Below are 18545 nucleotides of genomic sequence, written 5' to 3'. Positions count from 1 at the left end.
CCATTAGGGAACATTTTAAAATAGAACAAAATATGATGGGAGTGGGACTTTAATAGGTTGAGCTTATTTGTTAAATAGTCAAATCAAGTGTCATATACATATTGTCTTACCAGCACAGAAAATACTGTTCAGGTTTACTTTGACTCGACCCACTATGCCATTTAGAAAGTCAGGCCAGGCGAGGACGTTTCCTCTGTGAGTCACATGAAAGGCTGGACAGCTGCTAGCCAGGACCTTAATCTACATTAGGACCAGAAACAGTTGGACTCATTTGGGTTAATACAGAGGACAAAATTATATATTCACATTAACACTTGTAGAAATAGCAGTGAAAAAAGTTCACAGCTTTTCATTATATCTAAAATTTAAAAGTACTCCCAAGTCAAAGAGATAGGTTACTTTATTGACAAAATGCTTCTTTAATTTTGAGCCATTGAAAGTTCCCCAAATCCGCAACACAAAACGTGATCCTTAAAATAAATCTTTTCCTGTTTACCTGCTGCGGTGTGAGGACCCGGTCCCATATATTCAGTTGGCTGATGGAACCGACAAAAGATTCAACAGGGTTGAAGCCCTCGCCCTTCTGATCCTGGTCCTGACCTAAAACTAAAGCTCCTCCACCTGCAGTACATGTAGCATTGAGGTAAGCTACCTCTCAGGAAGACAACACAACTCAGTTTCTGTAAACCCAAAAGAGAACTTTTCCAATCACTTTTAATTATCAGTTTTATAGGAAGTAAGTTTTCTTTATAAATTGAGACGAGGCTGAGGATAGCACTACACCTGGGATAGTGGTACCAACTGACAGGCCTTTCCCTCCGTCTGACGGTTTGCCATTAATGTAGATCCTCCAGTCTCCATCCCAGCTTCTCCACGATACACCAATGTGGTACCACTGACCCGTGTTCACTGCAGGGCAGTCAGTGATCCGTTGCTTACCGTTCACATACAAAACCCACCTGTAGGTAGGAAAGACAAAGAGAAAATAATTTGGTAGAAATTAAACAGGGATTGGAGGTTTATTGTTATGTCACTGACCCATTGTAGTCTATGAGAAGGAAGGCGTTGTCGCTGCCCTCCACAGCATAGGAGACAGGTGTGCCGTAGTTATTGGTGTCCGAAGACCTCATCCAGAAGGTGCAGGTAATTTCTGTGAGTGCCGGCATCATTCCGTCCATTATCACATAACCGTGGATACCAGATACTTCAAAGTCCAGGTTAAAAGCAGATGACATCTCTAAGAAAAAAATTCAGGAGAATTATTTGACAAAACTGCTAATCCCAGTAAAAGTCGGTTAGTTTGTAATCTCTTTATTTTTTCAGATTTACTATCCCCCCCAAAAAAACTGTTTACTGTTTATTTGTTTTTATTGTAATTTTTTACAGCCACAAATGCATTTGACTGATACAAAAGCCTTCCCTTAATCATCTGTTGTATTTCTCTAAAGTTTCTATGGTGACATGTTTTTTATTCTTTACAGTAGTACCTGTCTCACACCTGGTTCCGTTGAACCCAGGGAGGCAACGGCAGGTGTAGGACCCGAGACCATCCAAGCAGCTGGCGCCGTTCACACAGGGATTTGGATCACACTCGTCTACGTCCACTTCACACAGCCAACCTCTGTAGCCCTCCACACACTGACATCTGTGCAGAAGAAGATCAGAAGGATGTTTGGAATAGATTTTGTCCGGTGCAATCTAAACACATGAACAAGTAAACTGCACCTGCATGGCAAAATTACTGCTCAGAGACAACAGTACAAACTAATTTATGTTTGAGATTGTGCAAGTTTTACCTGAAACTGTTAACAGCATCCAGGCATGAGCCTCCATTTAGACAGGGAGAGCTGTAACATTCATTAATGTTGATCTCACAGCGATCCCCTGAAAATCCAACAGAGCAGCTGCAGCTGAAGCCACCCGTCAAGTCTTCACACACTCCTCCATTCAAGCAGGGGTTGGACAGACACTCGTTGATTTCCAGTTCACATCGAGGCCCTGCAGAAACATGACAGTGAGGTCACAGATATTTGTTTATTTGTTAAAATATTTGCTCTAGTTTCTGGTAAGTTGGGTTTAACCTGTAAAGCCGTCAGAACAACTGCAGGTGAATTTGTTGACTTCATCCATGCATACGCCCTCATTCAAACATGGGGAGGAGATGCATTCATTTACCTCAGCCTCACACAAAGAACCTGAATCAAGCAGACAGAAAAAATAGCATTACCATAGGCTGGTATTATCAATAACTGTGTATCCATTTCGTTTTGTTTTTTACAAAACTGACAACATTTTTTAATGGAAATGGGCAAATTTGAAATCACACAAAACTTGAAAAAACGTCTTAAATGTTTAATTCTTTATGGTTCTCTTACCTAAGAATCCAGGTTTGCACTCACATCTGAATTCTTCTATGCCGTCTTTGCACAGACCCCCATTCTGACACGGAGCAGAGTCACACTCATTTATGTCAATCTCACACTTTGCACCTGAGTAAAAAAGAACCCCAATACAACTCAAAGTCACGCCATCAAAAGGAAAAGGCACAAAAAAACTAAATCGTATTTTTTCCTGACAGCTGTACATGAAAAGCAAACGTTTCTTCTCTGTAACTGTTAATAACTGAACTGGGTTTTACCTGTGAACCCGGGCATGCAGCTACAGACATATCCTGCTCCAACCTCTTCACATGTTCCTTTATTCTGACACGGATTCAGGAAACACTCATGGAAAACCTTTAGGGATAGCAAATAAAAAAATACTATCACATTTAAATAAAGACAAATGTTTATGTGCCCTTTGAAAAATGTATTAAATTAAAAAAAATGTGATTATACACTTTAAACTTTGAAGTTGTTAAAGTCCCACTCCGATCACCTTTTGATCTTTTTTCAAAGTGTTCCCAGTGGTCTTTTAATTATGATTATGCCGTTGTTAGCCAAAATAAAAAACAGTGTCGTTTTCTAGGATCTATTTTTCTGCAGAGCAGCAGGAGCTCATAAAAATTCACCTCTGAGTTGTGGGCGGGACCATTGGTAAGAAGCAAACCCCGCCCGCATTCCCATCATCGATAGCAATATTGAAGCTATCCAGCCAGTGGCGGTTCTACACCAACTTACTCCCTGGGCGAGTTACTATGGTACCCCCCCCCACACACACATAATTTGACAACATCCTTTTGTGTTCCCTATCTTTCTTTAGCCATTTTACACAAAAAATGCATGAATTTTATAAACTCGTATTACAGCGGTGTCAAACTCAGTTGCATAGGTGGCATAAATCTTGCAGGTCGAACAAGATAAAACTTTTAAACCTTTAAAACGTAACTTTTTTAACATAAAAATGAACAAAAACAGACAAAAATATTAATCCAGGATAAATCAACTTAAACTGAAAATAACGTAAAATATTTTTTAATATTTCTTTTTAAATGCCTGTTATTGTGAATATATTTTTTAGGCCTTATTAAACATAAAAAAAAATTAATCATACAACTCATCAGTTGGATTACTCCAAAAATATTTGGCATTTTCCTAATTTTGTGCAACACCAACAGTAAAAATCCTCCAAAATACCTCAAAACATTCATAAACAAATGATCTATTGTTTGTTTATGATCTCAAAAAGCACAGCTGTTCTATTGCCTGTATTACCTGCTGTCAAATATGTTACTAACACCAACTAAACAACAGGCATAGGTAAAAACTACATTTTATATGGAAAGATATGTGATAAAAATGTCTACAATAATTGATAAAGAATGGATTTATTAGCATGAGCTAAGTAATCTAAAGGCACGCAATAATCCAGGTATTGTGTAATTGAGGCTGCGCTTTGTGGTCACCTCCCTGCCTGCTCCCTCCCCCCTCCCCTCTTCCATCACACACATTTGTGGCACCTTCCCAAAGACAGGAGCGCTTGCTGCTGCAGGGGGTGCCAATTCGCAGGTTTCAGGCCGTTATAAACTCTGTGATATAACAGATCATAAAAAAAACGATAGCACTGAGCCGCCGCCTCTTTTAAATATGCGCCCTGGGCAATTGCCTGTATGGCCTGTGCCTAAAACCGCTACTGTATCCAGCCGTAGAGTTTTGAGTCAAATACCAGCTCAGACGAGGAAAAACAAAGACGTACATAGATCTTTTATCCACAAGTGGATGGATCAAAATGGAGCAGAGCAGCTTGCCTAGTAACTTCTACATCACAGACATCTACTTGCCTCTTTCAATGGTATTTTTGTCTGCTCCTGATTCACAACTATTTGAAGAAAAAATACTTAGAAATGTAATTTTAAGCTCAATTTTCCCTATGTTTGTCCTTAAATGCAACAAGAAGATGTTAAAAAACCAAAAACAAAATTTAATTGGGGTAGGTCTTTAAGGTATATCAACAAAAATTGTTCTTATTTACTTTATTTTGTATTTTAAAGCAAAATATAGTAAAATCAAAGTATTTTGTGTTTTGTCTGTTCAGAGATTATCTGATCATCTTTGCTTTTAATGTCCCAACTTGTACAGGTTAACATAAGTTAATATTCAATGGAGTTAAAGAGAAAACTTCAAATCTTCCCATCTGTACCTTTTTCCAATAAACTAGAGTTAATGCAAATGTCAGAATGACTGCAATGTTTCCGTCCATTTCAATATGTCAATTTTTCAATTCTGAGGAAATACATGTAATTTAAGTTTTGAAGTTACAAAGGCTTACCTGACTGCTGGCTTGGTAGTCCTCACTGACCTCCACCTCTGGAGCAGATGTTACACTTTCCTCCTTTGGAAGAAAGCTGGAGCCAAAACCTGAAAGTGACACCCAGAGAAAATACAGACTATGTAAGCAGAGACAGTTTGGAAATAAACAAGGATCACTGCCTTTTTCTGTCAGACTGGCAGACAAATGAAATCCAGCTGTAGGAAAGCCTGCGTTTCTTATATAAAACTGGGCATGAGTTCTTGCCTTGGCTCAAATCTACACTGCAGGCGCACTGGACTTTTTATTCCTATTTTATTTCAGTGCCATAAAAAACAATATTACTTCCATGTCACCCCCAAGTCAGAAGTACTGCTTCCAATTGTAGTGAGATCTTAAAATGTAGACGAGGGAATTAACAAGTGGGATGACATTTTTTACACAGACAGTGCATGGATTGTCACAAAGCATAACTGTGCTTGCTGCTTTTGAATGCATGTTAATGAATTAGAGACATTTCCCTTCATTCACCAACCAATTTAGCTCAGGCCTGAAAAAAAAATTGAATTTTACTTTTAGATCATCATAAAACTCTAATGCTAAAAAAGTATTTAACTAAAACTTCCTTATAGAGTTGTAAAGTTTCTTGTGTGATAAACACCTACTTGAGCAGAGCTGTATAGTTGTTGCCCCGGTCACAGTCGTGGTTCCATAAAACGGACATGCGAGGCAGTAAGATCGTCCATGATCGGGTTGGTAGTAATCTCTGGGACACGGGTAACAAGGGACCAAACCGGTGCGGGAAAAATGACCTGCTGTGCAGGGAACTGCACAGGACAGACCAAAGGAAAAGAAAAGAGCAAAGCAACAGATGAAGGGATTTTAATGGAAAATAATAATAAGCAAGCATTTAAGATGGATTTACTTTGCTAGTTATTAAAAAGTTACATTGCAAGGCTTTCTGCAAAGTTTTTTTTAAAATATTTTGCAGTTCAGAGTTAAGAATGTAAAAAACTAAAAAAAAGAACAAAATGCAAAAGCCAAACCTGCCTAATACACAGAAAAGTAGAAGGGAATGTACAACATTTTGAACCAGCAAAGTAAACGTTTCCATATAGTTTAGTTACCAACTACTTAACTCACTGTTTTTCTTTCACAAAAATATATTCCTTCTATGCCAAAGTTGTTTTCATTTAACTACAAAACATGATCAGGAGAAGGACTTGTTTCATGCTGAGAAAAGCAAAAAAGAAACATTCCAGGTGTCGGAAGATCAATAAACTAGGGCAGAGATTTGTATTACCTGGATTAAGGGCCAAATTGTTTTAATCTGATATCATGCCTGTTATGAGTCTTTTTGTATGTGTGGATAGTGAAGGAATGGGCACCAGGTTTAACTCTCACACATGAATCAAATTTGTGTAAGAATTTGAAAACAACAAAACTATTGCTGGAGTGACAACCAACTCCCTCAAAGTTTAGTGAAGTATTTCATCTGTATTCTAGTTCAATGTGATCAGTTTTCCTCTTTTACTCTGATGTTAATGTTGTTTCACCTCCACACTCCTTCTGGTCCACGGCTCCTCTGGTGACTGTGGAGGTCTCATCAGGGCAAACCAGACACTCTCTGGCCCCAAAAGAAGGCTGGAAGTGACCCACAGGGCACGATTCACAAATCTCCAACCCGTTCAGAGAATGACTACCAGGTTTACACTGTCCTGCAAACACCCAGCAATGGCAGAAGCATTACACAGCAAAGTAAACATTTACAAAACACAGTCCTAGAGTGACATGTTTATTATGAAGAAGCAGAGACAGAAGGGTGTATGTGCACACCTTTACACTCATTGATGCTGCGGGAGTGCAGGTAGGCTGTGGAGGTTCCCTCTGGGCAGGACTTACACTCCAGCTGACCTTCCTGGTCTTGGTAGGAACCCAGCCAACAGCTCTCACACTCATTATGTTCCAGGGAATAATATGTTCCCACTGGACACAGCACTGCAAGGTCACATGACAAAGTGTTCTTATAGAAAAGGAATTAAACCTTTAAAAAAATCTAAATGAATACATAAAATAGATTCGTTTTTTGCTCTAGGAATCAAAAGGAAAAAATGTCATTACATTCATGTAAAGAGTGAATTATGTGTTTTTATGCGTAATTTCTACTTCAACCTCCTAAAACGTACCACACATTCTGCCTTTGAGCACCGAGCCTGGTCTGCAGTACAGAGAGGCCTTCCTGCTCTCCAGAGATCGTGGATCAGCAACGATCATCTCTGAGGAAACGTGGAAACTGGACAGCGGCTGCTTGGCCAGCGTTCTTTTCAGACGATTGGTCAGCTGCTCTAGGGTTCTCAAAAGCCTCTTCTGGTTGAGCACTTCTATTGAGTCGTTCCTCGACATAGGCAGAGGGATGCTTGCTGGAAGAACCGCAAAAGTTTAAAAGACGGAAGAACATCAGAACATAAAATAGTTGCAAAAAGTGAAAAAACAACACTTAGAATTTTTGGGAAACATACAGGTAAATATAAACTATATTACAACAATTAATTATTAAGCTATACAAATAATTGAATGAAACAAATCCATCTCCACAGGTGTTCAAAAACCAGCTCCTAAACATGCAGATTTTTTTTTAATAACATCAGTAAATTAAAGACTGCTCAGGAGGTCAGTGAGTTTCAGTGTGGAGCTGTGACAGGATGACGATCCTCTGCAACAAGTTTAGATGTAAAGATCTCACACTGCTAAACGTTAGAGAGTCACCTTTTAGGGATATTATGGCAAAGTAGAAATGCTTTGAAACAGTCACAACTCAGACACAGAGTGGCCATTCAAATAAACTGACATATTAGTCACCAGTCACTACTATCAATCACTACTGACCTTTCAAACTTTATGTGGCCTCAGATTAGGACCGGTTCAACTGAGTGTAGACAGCTTTGTGGAATGGGTTTTCATGGAAGAGAAGAACTGGTCTACTTTTAAAGTTCAGGGGAAAACTGACCCGGTCTTTTGTGCAACATCAGTTTCTGACCTCCCAAATGTGCTTCCGAAAGAATAATCAAACATTCCCATAAAATGCTTTTAAAACAGTTGAAGCTGTTATAGCTACAAAAGATTACCGGACTTTAAATGAAACCCTATGGACTTTTAATGAGTTTAAATGAGTGTATAAGTAGACGAGTGTATGCTTTTGAAAAATTAGTGCATTGAAGCACTAATATACCATTACAGCTGTGTTTTCAGTAAAAAAATCCATCTACCCATCTATCCATCTTCTAAACCCTTTTAATCTCTTTTGGGGTCACGGGGTTACTGGAGTCTATCCCAGGTACTGTTGGGGGAAGGTGGGGCTCACTGTGGGCGGGTCGCCAGCATGTTGCAGAGCTACACTCTCACACACACATCCACACCTAGGGACTATTTAGAGTCATCAATGAACCAATGAAGCATGTTTTGGGACACAAAAATGTCTCAGCTGGGATTTGAACCACGACCTTCTCACTGTGAGGCGAGCTCTTTGGTAAAATGTTGATCTTTTTATGTTAAGACTTAAATAAAATGAACTTATCTGACACCATCATGCACCCTCATCGCTTTTTAAAAATTCAGTTTCTTTCTACCTGTGATATTAAAATAGATCTGGATCTTCTGGTCTCTGGTGGGGCCTTTGATTTTTCGGTGCCTCTTAGCTCGCCTCTTGGTGCGATGCCGAGCTGGTACGCTGCTTCCTTGCTGTTGATTGGGAAGCTGCCGGGAGCCCGTGGCATATCCTGACTCAAAGTAGGCGTAGTCCTGCGCACCTTGAGAATCCCAGTTGTTGCTCCAACCGCCTGGAGCTGAAGAGTGTTGGGCAAATACAGGTGACAATAATAAACAAAAGATGATTACTTTTTATTTAATATTGTAGTGAAAGATAGTTTTCAGCATGAACAAATCCTACTAATAGAGAATCCGTTGTCATAGTCATAGTTGTACTCCAGACAGTGACCCTGAGACATCACCTCGAGTTTACAGGTGACGTCATCGCTGCTACAAATATTTGGGAGCTGCAGGGGAAGAACAGAGGAGGAAATGGTTGAGCTTTTCTCCTGATGAACAAGAAATTTGTTAAAAGACAGATGGCCCACCATGCCTCCCAGTTTGGCGTTGAAATCTCCAGCAAATGATTTGAGCATGTCGGTATCCTCACATCGAGATGCTTTAAACAGCATCTCAAAGGGCTTAAATCCATTATTAGCAACACGATTAACTAAGAAAAAAAACAGAGGAATTCACCATTTAGTACTTTAACATAAATTAAGTTTATGCAGTCTTAAACTAATAAAAAACATGCCAAAGAACACAAAAACAGGTTTTTATTTCTAGAATGGGGTAATAGGTGTTGTACTGACCTGAGCAGTCAGGTCTGTCAGGAGAGTAGGGTGGATCCCAGACACCATTGAAGCGGCAGAAGTAGCTGTGCACGGCATTCTGGGTAAAACTGTAGCCCTCTTTACAGTGAAGGGTGCAGTTAACTCCCTCCTCTTCCTCAGAACAGATGAATTCTCCATTCACAGGGACGTATGGTTGGTCACAAGTTGTCCCTGTGCAACAAACAAGAAAGCATTTTAAAAGTAACATTTATTATACCTGTCTCATGACAACACAATAAAGGGATGTCATTACACAACCAGACAGTATCCACTCTGATATTTACCTGTAAAAAAATCAAATCACCATTTAGTCAATTTGTATCAGTTACCTTGCACTGTAACTGTGAGGTTGCATGTGCGGCTGTTCCCTGCAGCATCTGTTGCAGTGTACTGGACCAGAGTCTCTCCCACTGGGAATAGTGATCCTGGAGTGTGGGTGCTGGTTACTGTGAGCCGGCCTCCTTCAGGGAGAACAAGAAAAACGTTTTTTTCTTTCATTTATCAACATCAGATATAAATGTCAAATAAACATTTAGTGGGAAAAAATGTCAACAAAAAATGAAACTAAATTATGTGATAATCAAGAGCTAAATACATGTTTATTTGTTCCACTGACAATCCCTAAATTAATACATGAAAATAAAAAACTTCTTAAATCTTCAAAATTAAAAGTAACACAATGATATTCCTGTAGAAGGCACTTTTGACCTTACTTTGCCACAAAACTAATTCCCTTATGTGAAAAGTATTTTTGAAAAAACAAAACAAAGTAACATTTAACTCAACACTGTTAAAAAAAATGTTAAATTGATTAAAACAGAAAAGGAGCAGGCGCCAGTGAAGAAAAGAGTGTGTTTGGTAGTGTGACAGATTCTCTGGGTTTTGCCTTGACGTCAACTTTTATATAGAATTCAAAAGAAATTAAAGTGTGAATTGAATTTTGATGTCAAACTCCAATCTACATCCTAAATTACCAGGAGTAATTTTTCCCCAAAAGACCTGACACACGTCTGGCCGCGATGTGGTCCAGTTTTTAAATTTAGTCTAAGAGTTAGTGATTGTATGTGTGACCCTAACAAGTCTCGACTAAATTTAGAGCTGGCATCAGGGTGTGGACCTGGAAAAACAAAACACTGACGCTGAAGCTTTGCTGGCCTGACGTCATGTGGGCCTGAAGTGGCCACGGCAGCCTGTTATTACAGTGCATGGGTTTGTGTGAGCGTGGGTATACTGCCTTTGATGGCGGGGCTGCTCGAAAAGCAGGTGAGAAACAAAGTTTGGGGCCCATGCCTGACTGTTTAATTTCATACAGTTAGGTAGCACTGTTAGTGTTATTTTAATTATTTAAAGTAGATGATGAATTTTCATCTAACTGTTTCTCCTAAAATAATGCAGTACAGATGTGTGGAGAACATTTCTAAAACCACTTTTACTGCTGTATTTCCACAACAAAGAAAGAAGTATTTGATTTATTGCAGCTCTACAAAAATGATCTTTTACCTTCAAGATCCAGATGCGTATAATCTGTTTAGATTTATGAATTGTGGGGAAAAAAAAGTAGCCTATTCTTTTAGTCTGTATTATTGTAAAAACAACTTTAGCTTAAGCTTAATACATCTCTAACTGTATCACAGATGTTTTGGCTTCAAAGAGACATTTCCTCTAATAAACACAACCATTGCAGAAAAACCCAAAGTAAATCTTTTTAATCATGAAACCAGAGACCTTTATTCAATGCTATGGGATCATAAAAGTAAAAACAATTTTAAAAAAAGTGCATCATGATTTGGCAGCAACAGGAAAGGTAACAGGTAAAAAGGTCCATAGCACCGTAAACAGGATCCAAACAGATTTAGTGTGCAGATTCTTTGTTTCTACAATTGTGCAAGTTAAAAACTGCACATTTCAGTGCAAATCATCCAAACAATGGATTGTTTCTAATGTCCCCATATTTTATTAGGAAAAAAGGAGACATTGAGTTTGCTTGATGTTTTAGGTATCAAACCTTATCTGGTTCACTCATAAGAATACTTAAAGAACCACTCCAATAAAAATTGTGTTTTGGTGTGTTTAACATGTTCTTGTGACCTTTTTCTGAGGATGGAAGACATACAAGACAATAAGGGCCAAAATTCTTAGCAATTATTTATTCAAATCAATGTGAATCAGATTGCTGTTTGCAAAAGATCATATTTGTGATGTAGAAAATATACGGACATGCCACAAGCTTCCTGCTCTGTTCCATTCTGATGCATCCACTTGCAGACAAATAGATCCATGTAAATCAGGGGTGTCCAATTCCAGGCCTCAATGGCTGGTGTCCTATATGTTTTCCAATCAACCTGGCGTTGAAGCTCCTTATTGGCTAAACACACCTGATGCAGGTAATCAGCAGCAGATGAGGCATGGTTTCTGGAAAACCAGCGGGTTGCCGGCCCTTGAGGCCTGGACTTGGATACCCCTGATGTACGTTTTTGTTTTCCTCGCCTGCACTGGCATCTGGCTCAAAACTGGACAGTTGGATGGCTCCAATATTGCTCGCCATTTTTGTTTAACTGCTAGGGGCTGTAGGCTAGTGGGAGAAATTGTAAAATATAGAACTCTCAGCAAAGGAGAGGGGAAGGGTGTTGCCTCTGTTATTGGGAATTTTATTAATTGGAACTCCAATTTATGTAAAAACAAATAAATAGATACATAAAACTCTGAACTTTAATCTATCTTCTATGAAAGTTTAATTTTTAGAACGAAATTATGGAAATTAATACACTTTCCCATGATTTTTAATTTTTTGGAGAGGGTCTGTTTATTTATGTAAATGGTAAATGGCTAACTTATATAGCGCCTTTCTTCCTACAAGGACAAAGCGCTTTACAGTCACAGACCCATTCACCCAGTCACACACACATTCACACACTGGTGGCGGCTCCGCTGCCAAACACAGGCGCCTGCCTACCACCAGAGGCAAGGTGGGGTTCAGTGTCTTGCCCAAGGACACTTTGACTCATGGGCGTGCAAGGCGGGAATCGAACCTGCAATATTACGATCATGGGTCGACCGCCCTACCGCTGCACCACGGCCGCCCGTCACTCTGAAGAAAAAAATCTTTTGAACCCAACTTATTTAGGGGTGATCAGTAAGTTTGTAATGGGTTTTAAAAACTAGAATACACTTCTGCAACTCACATTTTTTGTCTCTTTAACAATGTCAACTTTTGTATAACTTTCAAATGACATTTTGCACTCAGTGCTGTTGGCAGTGTGATTAAATTCAATATCTACATTTTCTCATTTAACCGTCCCGTACTGTAAAATAACTTATTTTTCACAGGAATAAGTCAGCTTCTCTCAGACATTGATAAATGGTCTTTTTCACTGAAAAATAGATTAAGAAAGCAAACATTCAAGAAGTGTGTCAAAAGCACTTTGAACTGAGTATGCAGAGTCCAGTGTATGCTCACATTCTAATACAAATGACTTTTGGGAAATATGGATGGAATGAGTGCAGTTTCCCACAAAGGAACATTTTCATAGCAATAACACCTGTGTCTCTGTCTGTTTTAACATTAATGACATTTACAGATGCCATACAGCTTCTTCTGTCCTCTGGCTCTTTTCTTTTTCCTTCTTTCTCATGAACACACAAATGTGCATTGTCTCCCTCTCACACTCAGAAACACACTCCACTTAAATCCCATTTTTCCAAACATTAGAGGGAAATGATCCTATTTGACCGACGTCGCTACAGACGGAGGGTGGAGCAGGGCAGGGCTGAGCCGCCAAAGAATAAAGCATCTGTAGTCGACAGCCAGACATACCTGAGTTGTCGGAAAACTGTGGTACTTCCCAAACGACGGCTGTCTCCGTGTTTGTGGCCTGGAGTGGCGGAGGCGATCTGCACCTATCAATGACTGGAGGTGCCGTATCTGCAAAATAAGGGCAAATAAAAAAATGGACTCTTTGTTTTTGAAAAAATAAGAATTTATTTTGTAAAATTTGCAGAAAAAAACAAAAGTCAGTAGCCACATTTGTAAGTGTGACCTGACTTTCTCAAATCAAGGGGCAGAACTAAAACACATGTTTTTAATTTAAAAAAAAACTTCACTGCTATAGTAGCACATGGAAATGTTTATGACTACCATGCCTGAGGGCTTTTTACCCAAACTTCAGCTGAGACTGAGCTGCTGAAACAAATCTCTGTGATTCTCTGTCTCTGCAGCGGCAACTTTACACCTGTAGGTGTAAGCAGATGCTCTTCTTTAACACACTTTCTGATACTCTTCTTTACTGTTTAGTGTTTTTTTTGTTTGTCTTTTGCTGTAAAAATGTAAAAGGTAACACCTGTTACTGAAGAAATTCACTGCTGGCTTTGCACCTCACAACTGAAATAGGTATTTACAGGCAAAAAATAAAAACTCTTTCTTTTAGTTTGTACAGTGAATTTGTGGAATAAAAATGCACAACGGGTCTAAAACAACATTTTACTGGTTTATCTATAAAACACATATCTAAAAACATTTTAGGAGAAAAAGATAAAAAGCTGGATGTAATTTTTTAAAGATAAAGAATTGAGACAAATGGAATTTAATTGTGTAAATGAAAATTGCTCAGTTTAAATAACTTTTGGTTTTGTTCACTTCTTTTCCCAAATCAATGACATGGACTTTTGTAAATGCCAATATTATTGTAAGTTTTCAGTGTTAGAAAAATTAAATAATAAACCCCCCCAAAAAAACCCTGACATGAATAGTTAATGAAGAGTTAATAGATTTGTTCATGGAGACTGTCACTGAGAAATGTCCCATCGTCTCATTGACACATGGATGCAGTCTGCAGGGTCTCACCAATGACAGTAACAGTAAAAGAGCAGTTGGCCTGGTTTCCGGAGCGATCTGTTGCAATGTAGGTGATGGTTTCTTTTCCAATGGGGATTAACTGAGGAGGACTGTAGACTGGCTTCACCTGAACCACCACCTACAAGGGGGGAAATGGGGGGAGTTGTTAAAAAAATAGAGCAATAGAATATAATTATGAATAAAACAAAATATATTTTTCAAAAGTTTTGAAATAATCTTTTTTTGTATTTTTGCCAACCTCTTCTCTTGAGTTGTCCGTAGCAACAGGGATGTTCCAGCTGACATTAGAGGTAACTCTTCGCTCGTCTGTTTCTGCAACAATATCTGCAGGACACTGGAGCCATGGTGGCTCTGTATCTAATAACAAAATGAAAAGTGGTTAGACTTCAGTAAAAAAAATTCTTGACACCAGATCCAGTGTTTACAGAAGTTCACACCATCACATCCAACACACAATGAACAAGCTTGACCCTTGTTTTCACCCTGGAAGAGGCTGCGTAATCTCATCTGACTAACACCCTCACCTATACGCAAAAACTATTTCGGTTCACACTCACTGCAAAGCTCTGATCCTGTTTTTGTAGAATGGTGCTCAACATTAAGTCGCAACAGTAAAACAAATAATTGAAGGAAAAATGTGCAAGACAAAGTTGTATGTAACCATCAAAATAAAGAAAACAACTTCTAGCTGATCTTTAAATAAACGTTATTAACTTTCTCAAATAGCAATCATTTTCAAAAGTCATTCAAAAACATTACAATTAGGTTTTAAATATTCAAGGTTTTTGAATACTTTTTGGTACCACGTGGTTCATGAATTCCCTAATTTGCAGTGTTTCTTTTTAGTAAAAATGTATCCCGTAGCAAAAATGTATTTATACCTAATAGAACACAAAAATGTGTTCTATTAGTACTGAAATTAGGTAAAGATTCTTGCTAATTCATTCTTTGATTATCTATTTTAAAGATCAAATCAGATGTGGAGAAAGATTTTAAACATTAAAATATTAAAGATGCAGCTTTTATGCTTCTTTCTGCCTAAAATAACAGGACTGTTAAGAAACATCATTAGCTGACTGCTCAAGTTGTCCTAAAAAGCAGTTTTTATTCAAGACCATCACACAAGTTTAAAGCTTGAACTTAGCTTAATTTGGAACCTCACCACTTTGTTTTAAACCAGGCTCTTTAGAGGACAACTTCAGAAATATTTCTGGAAAAATAAATACTAATTTTTGATCAGATAATAGAAATACGAAGCTCAGGCAGATGTGCTTACTCAATAGACTCAGCATTACTTTAAAGGATGTAAGTTTTGGCTACCTGTCACCACTTATGACCATTTTGTGTTTCATTCACCAACACAAAACAAAGCTGCAATAGAGAATGAGGAGAATGAAGTAATACTGCAAAAAAGTGGGTTCTATCTATGATTTATAAAAACGACCTAGATCTTATTTTTTAAAATTACTCAAATGAAATGAATATGTGTCTGTTTTGATGTAAAGACTGGTGCAGAAAAATTGTAAACATTTGTCTGCAGTATGAAACATTGTATAAGAGAGCTGGACTGAGTGACCCCTCCCCTCCAGTGTTCCAAGAAGAAAGTACACACTGGCTCCAAGAAGCAAAAATCCCATAGACTGCTTTTGAGAAATAAACAGCTATTACTGAGTCATTCTATTTGTCAGAATAAGCATTCTTACCATGGTACATTTTTAAAACATGGTCTTGTTAATCCAAATTTCAAACGTCCGAAATGTTTGATTAACAGATTCTCCTAGGTCTGCTTTCAGTAGAAGGGGTGTGTCCCTCCAACAAGCTCCCTCCTGATTGGTGAGAGTGATTGCCATAGAAATGCTGATTCAGACAAATCACTGCTTACTGATGTCGTCTGGCTCCAACATGGCGACTGAATTAGCTCGGAGCTTGAAGTAGCAATTTTTAATGTGTGACATCACACTCCAGTTCTCATATACAGTCAATGGGGTGAAAGAAGCAAAGATTTCCAAAAAAGAGTCACACTGGACAATGAATATATATAGACTATGCAGTGGTAGTTTATCCATAGTAATGGAGTCACTAGTCATCTGAAAGAAATAAGGTTTATGGACCTCCAACTTCACCTAGATGGCTGTTGATGTCAAAAAAGGAGCAGATCACTGAGGTTTCGGTTACCACTCTTTGATTTCTTAGCTTCTTTTATTTTATTTTATTTTTTGCCTTTATTAGTAATTACATGACACATATTTTCTTTAATTAAAATGCAAATAAACAATGTTAAAAGTTCAAAGGGTTGATTAAGTCAAATAACCCAAATCTAGGAGTGACCAGGAAAAGTTGGAGCTTAGTTAGAGAACAGCCCCCATATGGATCAAATGACCCTTGTTCTAAAGCATCCATCTCTGCCCGTCATTGCACACACATCTAACAGGCTCTGTGTGTTGTTACAGGAAAAGTTCAATCAACTTTGGCTCTCAGCTATTTACAGAAGGGAAGAAAGCACCAAAACCTTAGAGAATGTTGTTGGTTTCTTATCTTTAATTTGACTCCATGCTCCATTTGTGCCTTCATTAAGGTTCCTAACTGATTTGCTAAACATTTTCTTTTTATTTAACTTTATTTTTATTTTTCCTTTTACTCGTTTTACCTGATTTTTGTTTGTAAGGATCAGAAACCACTTTTCTTCTCTGCCTATTAAAAAAAATCTACAGGTGACTCATCCAACTTTCTCACCTTCTAAGTGTGCCAAATTCTCCTGTTCGTTTTCACATTTATGGCACCTCTCCCTCTGCCTAATAACTGCAGTTCCTTCATTAGCAATGCTCCAGGAGGAAATAAGAAGACTGGGGACATTTACAAGGATGCAGGCAGAGCTGCTCCGCACCACCTGTTTCACCTGCGAGGCATCTGGAGTCTGCAGCACAGTCATCCATTATAATGATCTCGAGAGCCCAGTTGGGGCTTGGACATGGTGTGGTTTGAGTTAGGGACCTGAGGACTGCCTTTAAACGGGGGGAAAAAAACCACCATTCACAAAGCAAAGAAGAATGCAGAGGAAAGAAAATGTACACAGAAAAATGGATTCCTCCAAGATTCCTGCTGTTTGCTTTCTATATCTACCCCTTTCTTCAACTGTTCCATTTCTTTTTCTTTTAACCTCCTCTTCAATAAATCCACGTTATTAGGAGGGTCACTCATACTAACTCTGTAAAACCCAACATCTGGTCTGTAAACTGGATAAAGAAAGTCCACATATCTTGGGTTCCTAAGGCCAATAACAAGAATTTCCAATCAAGTTTCTGACATGTGAAATATTGCTTAAAGGAAATGTTCTGAAACCTATTGAAATAATAACAAAAAATGGGCTTTAAATGTTATTATTTTTTCAGAAACTTCAGTATAAAACTTCTACCTGCTTGGCCTCAGCACCTTCCCCTTCATTGGAACAACCCGTTTACAACTCAAACAGTGATGACCTCCGACCTTAGCACACCAGTAGGGAAAGGCTCAGTTTCCTTCTTAGGGCACAGTGCATTACCTGCACACACAGCTTTATGGACATTAGCAGTCCAGTTTCCAGAGCTCTGGCAAACCGCCTTTCTGTTTCCGTGGAGAGTGTAACCTTTTCGACACGAGAGAATGCAAGTAAAGCCTGCCAACACTGCCTTTTTCCCGCAGGCAGGGGGCGACAGCAAGAAGTTCTTTTGGTTCACGATGGGCGAACAACGCACCTCTGAGGAGAAAGAACGAGAGACAGAGGTAACTGATAAAATAACTTTGCAGATTACAAGTGTCCCCACCACTTTGTAAAAAGAAGTGAGAAACATCTCAGCTTAGAAGGATGAAGCGGCTGAAATGTAGATGAACATGGAAGAAAAAGAGCAGAAAAGCTGCTTGTCAGATAGCAGACATGCTTCCCGTGGGATAAAATCATGCTTTGTGGTGGCTTTGCGACAAACTCAGGTTTTTCATCAGCTTCAGTGGTTCAACAAACAGCCAGTCCCAAACCTACCTAAAGCAGCTGTGGCCAGAGAATTTAAACACAAGGCTTTTTCTGTCGCTTTTAAGTTAAGACTTCAATGAGATGAAAATGTCGCAACATCTCCGAGGGTAAATGAGGAGTTTCTGCTTCACCGCAGTGCAAACAAAACGCAAAAAAACAAAGCATTCAGCGGCAACCAGAGCCCCACAAAGTCAACTTAATCTGTTAAAGAAGTAATGATAGATGGCCAAACAAGCAAGCTCCAGTTCAGCTGGTGCAGAGAAGCCGAGATGGTATACAGAGATAAGAGGAGAGTTTTCCGGGAACAGTCAGCTTTAGCTTTTTAAAATAGCACGTCAAGGCAGTCGGTTGGCAGTGAGTAAGTGCAGGCCAGAGCAATGAGGCTGGAGGCTTGTGGCTATCCACCGTTACACACTCTTAGCCTGTGTGCGTGTTCATGACTTGAATACTTTAGTGGTGGGCATAAGTATGCACAACTATTTTAACTTCACCATCAGTTCTGAAAAGCGTGAGTCATTGTGTGTGTCTGAGCTGTGTGGCTGTGTATTTGCGTGTGTGGTTGTTTAAAAATTTGCTTTAGATAGAT

General features: G+C 38.8%; 1 protein-coding gene across 3 annotated transcripts in view; it reads right to left on the bottom strand.

Annotated features, from left to right (window-relative positions):
* svep1 (sushi, von Willebrand factor type A, EGF and pentraxin domain containing 1) overlaps window positions 1-18545 on the bottom strand; it is a 90934-nt gene that overhangs the window by 20936 nt on the left and 51453 nt on the right. For 2 of the 3 annotated variants that reach the window (XM_023948971.1, XM_023948970.1), the window contains exons 7-29: window positions 17495-17689; window positions 14195-14313; window positions 13945-14074; window positions 12919-13026; window positions 9434-9565; window positions 9084-9275; window positions 8820-8941; window positions 8633-8738; window positions 8313-8528; window positions 6873-7106; window positions 6523-6684; window positions 6243-6404; window positions 5352-5513; window positions 4708-4796; window positions 2639-2735; window positions 2376-2489; window positions 2082-2195; window positions 1797-1998; window positions 1488-1645; window positions 1039-1237; window positions 784-959; window positions 497-621; window positions 111-240 (exon numbers count right to left, since the gene is read on the bottom strand). In XM_023948971.1, coding sequence (XP_023804739.1) covers window positions 111-240; window positions 497-621; window positions 784-959; window positions 1039-1237; window positions 1488-1645; window positions 1797-1998; window positions 2082-2195; window positions 2376-2489; window positions 2639-2735; window positions 4708-4796; window positions 5352-5513; window positions 6243-6404; window positions 6523-6684; window positions 6873-7106; window positions 8313-8528; window positions 8633-8738; window positions 8820-8941; window positions 9084-9275; window positions 9434-9565; window positions 12919-13026; window positions 13945-14074; window positions 14195-14313; window positions 17495-17689 — 3444 coding nt within the window. The remainder of the gene's footprint in view (window positions 1-110; window positions 241-496; window positions 622-783; window positions 960-1038; window positions 1238-1487; window positions 1646-1796; window positions 1999-2081; window positions 2196-2375; window positions 2490-2638; window positions 2736-4707; window positions 4797-5351; window positions 5514-6242; window positions 6405-6522; window positions 6685-6872; window positions 7107-8312; window positions 8529-8632; window positions 8739-8819; window positions 8942-9083; window positions 9276-9433; window positions 9566-12918; window positions 13027-13944; window positions 14075-14194; window positions 14314-17494; window positions 17690-18545) is intronic. The other variant, XM_023948972.1, reaches the window with a different exon arrangement.

The sequence above is a fragment of the Oryzias latipes genome, chromosome 18, assembly GCF_002234675.1.
Source record: "Oryzias latipes chromosome 18, ASM223467v1".
In the NCBI taxonomy this organism is placed as follows: Eukaryota; Metazoa; Chordata; class Actinopteri; order Beloniformes; family Adrianichthyidae; genus Oryzias; species Oryzias latipes.
The sequence above is the reverse complement of the archived record's forward strand: the minus strand, read 5'-3'. Positions and strand labels throughout refer to the sequence as shown.